Genomic DNA, 3,662 nt, shown 5'->3' with positions numbered 1-3,662 from the left:
CAAATATTGCAGAAATCAACTGTGGTCCACAGTTCCAGCTATGAAAATTAAATTAATTACCGATTTCAACCATCTCACTTCTTATAAAGTTAGTTTAATAACCCATTTTCGCTGATATCCTGAATGTTCCTTCTGCTGAAGACAGAAATAGGGAGAACTATTTAAAATTGAGCAAATTCAATATCATTCAGTGCAGACTGCAGCTTTAAATGTCACCTTTATATATATATATATATATATATATATATATATATATATATATATATATATATATATATATATATATATATATATATATATATATATATATATAAATTGCTTGTATAATTGCTGGTTCATTGTTGGGGCCTGATTTGACAACCAGGTGTTTTTTGACCGATTTGTCCACATCCTAATTATGCTTTTGGTTTTCATATTTTTTAATTTGTCATGTCTTGAATAGACCCACTGCATGTGCCCGGTACCAAACAGATGGTAAACCATTAGGCTTCTATTACAGGACTAAAAAACATAGTGACAGTCTATTAATATTGTAGCCTGTATTATACGCTTGTATTAATTTGAGACTAATAACTAGCAGCATCTAGCTTTATTTTAATACTGTAGATAAATTAAATATCTACGGTATTTATTTCCTCTAATACCAATATTAATGAATGAGGTGACCAGTGTTGTTTCAGGAGAAAATGATTGTTGCATTGTCTTCAGTCACTAATGTTTTGATATATAAATCATTTTATAGTTTCACTGCATGGATTTACTTACTATTTAAATTAGGACAACAGCAGATCTGTGTGTGTTTGCTCTTTTGTGGGTGTTTGTGTGTGTTCATGTTTATGAGGCTGAGGTGGGTAAGGCCAGGCTGTGAATGCTGCTCAGTGCCTCATGCTGCTGCTGCTGCTTTATCAGGGGATTGGGAGGTTTTCTGTCTGCCACTGAAATCCAAACGAGGGGGAAGTTTAGATAAATAAATATGTCCTTCATGCCATCTCTGTTTTTTCTAACAATGACGTAATATGTTCTTCTTTTTTTTTTCCGTGAGTTTGAATGTATTATCCCGCATGCATAAGACCCAAACAAACCAATGCATATTAGAACTCACCATCTGATGGAGGTTTGAAGTTCATAGCAGTGTGAAGGTGGGAGTCATTATGTGCCAGGCCTGTTCCCTGGGGCTGCCAGTGATGCCCATAGTTTCCCCCGTACACCCCGCATTGACTGGGGGAAGAATAGGGGCAGGGGGGCATATATCCACTAAGACTCGAGGGAGACTGTCAGAGACATGAATACACCATTAGTTTTTTTTGGAATCTTAAAGAAGGTCTAGCAGTGACCAGAATGAAGGTCAGGAGGTACAGTAAGTATGCAATATAAACACACAACCACCCAAGTTTTGGGTAAGTAAAAACAAAACGGTGCTAGAGCTAGTACTTTGAGACTTATCTTTTCAACAAATCTAGATTAGTAATAATGAATTTTTTTCAAAAAAGCAAACTTATTACTACACATCAGCAATAACTAATATCATAGCTCACACACAAAGAAGCATCAAATAAGCAAACATACACTTTTTTGTTTTACACACACAAAATAATAGATATAAACGAATGTTAATGGTACTGGGTTACCATTTACTGGATTTACATCTATTTGATTAACACCTGCACTACTTATCATGGCATCACTACTTATCACCTAACAACCACAATGACACCCACACGGGTAAGTCCTGACCAAATGTACAAGAGAGTTCATCAAAGTGTGAGTGATGTCTGCATCTCATTTAATGCTCTTGGATATGAGCTTCTTGTTGTTTCAGAAGTTATAGAAATATTCAGTGAGTGAATTCTATTTTGTCAATAAAAGCCAGAATACTATAGAGCTAGAATCGCACATTTCAGGTCACAATTTTACCAGTACCAGCTTAAGAAAATTCTTATTATTTTTTTATTTTATTATATATTTTTCATTTGGTTTAACATTTGGTCCCATTAACAATGTTGTTAATGGGACCAAATGCTAAACCAAACAGAAATATATAGTTTCACTATAGTTTCACTGCAGATTGATGTAGATAGAAAATGCTACAGATAGATATATGAGATATATAAATTAAAATAAATTACTGTAAGCTATAGCTTGTTAACTCTTAGCTTGTTCTTTTTACTGAAATGGTTCTAGCAACCACAATCGTTTAGTCGTAATTTACACAAATGTGATCCTGGCGAGAATATGGATTAGTTTGCTCAAAGAATTAAAAAAAAAAAACAGATTGAAAAATGCGTGTTACCTGATTGTATTTAATATCCGTATCTACAGGTGATCTGTCAATGCCATTAACTGCATGGGACGGAAATGAAGTTCTGTTCACACATGGCCACTCCTCCATTTTCTGCTGATATCCATCAGGTCCAGTGATGGCTATTGGAGGAATCAAGAAACATTTTCATTCATGTAAATATGTAGGCTGCATTAAAATACGTTGAAATATAAGTTCATTTGTTTATAGACTTACTTTTGAAACTATAACAACATCAAATAACACTACACAATTAAACTAGTGCTGCATGAAACTGTAAAAAAGCGATTAAAGTAAATATAAATAAATGCATTAATAGAGAATATAGTTCTAAGAAAAACCATAATCAGGGCACTGTTATGCTATTTTTAAGTTCATCTAAAAATTACTAAGATTACTTAAGGCTTATAAATGGTTATTAATTTTATGATAAATTGTTAATAATAATAATAATAATAATAATAATAATAATAATAATAATAATAATAATAGTTATCATTAACTATTAATAACATTAATATTTCAATATTAACTCTTCTTTTTCTTCTTCTTCTTCTTCTTATTATTATTATTATTATTTCTAATAATAACAACTAAAACTATTTAGAAACAATTGATAATTAAAAATCCTAATCAGGGCGCTGTAAAACTACTAATAAGTTGATCTAAAAATGACTAAGATTTTGAATGGTTATTAAGTTTACTATAAATTGTTAATAATAATAATAACAATATTTTAATGTTAACTCATTATTATAATAATTCTTATTATTACTATTAATAACAACTAATACTACTGTATTTAGAAACAAGGAATAATAATTATTATTAACGTTAAACTAAAATATAAAAAATTTCCGAGATCTGTATAAGATGAAAATGTGAAATAAAATGTATTATTATTAATATTATTATTATTATTATTATTATTATTATTATTATTATTATTATTATTATATTGACAATGAATATAAAAATGAAATGTCAAAATCGGATTTTAATAGTTGTTCCAGGCTACATGACAATTTATTAGAAATGTTTTATTATTGCACAAGTTGTAAAAAAAAGAAAATAAATTATATTCATCATACGGAAGAAAACCTTTTTTTGTAAATTGTGGTGATGAGATGCCTAAAGACTCAAACTGTTTACATGTGAGTTGATGAAATGTATTATTATGTATTATAATATGTTTTATAATATCGGATTAACACACACAGAGTCTTGTTTCCATAGCATTACTTTGTTCAGTTTTCATAATTAGAGTTTCTTTAAATCTACATCTACAATTTATTCATATATCTTCATAAAGCGATTTATCATGGTCAAGTTCAATTTTGGATTTGGAGTCTGTCCCGGGAAC

The 3,662-nt window shown here is 30.0% G+C and overlaps 1 protein-coding gene across 2 annotated transcripts in view; it reads right to left on the bottom strand.

Annotated features, from left to right (window-relative positions):
* Positions 1–725: 725 nt before the first annotated feature.
* pax1b (paired box 1b) overlaps positions 726–3,662 on the bottom strand; it is a 5,320-nt gene continuing 2,383 nt past the window's right edge. Inside the window, exons 3-5 of one of the 2 annotated variants that reach the window (XM_083561857.1) lie at positions 2,291–2,421; positions 1,103–1,218; positions 726–935 (exon numbers count right to left, since the gene is read on the bottom strand). In XM_083561857.1, the coding sequence (XP_083417983.1) occupies positions 1,150–1,218; positions 2,291–2,421 (200 nt within the window). In that variant the 3' untranslated portion in view covers positions 726–935; positions 1,103–1,149. Of the gene's footprint in view, positions 936–1,102; positions 1,272–2,290; positions 2,422–3,662 lie in introns of both variants that reach the window. The other variant, XM_083561856.1, reaches the window with a different exon arrangement.

Source organism: Silurus aristotelis (assembly GCF_946808225.1).
Source record: "Silurus aristotelis genome assembly, chromosome: 15".
NCBI lineage: Eukaryota > Metazoa > Chordata > Actinopteri > Siluriformes > Siluridae > Silurus > Silurus aristotelis.
The sequence above is the reverse complement of the archived record's forward strand: the minus strand, read 5'-3'. Positions and strand labels throughout refer to the sequence as shown.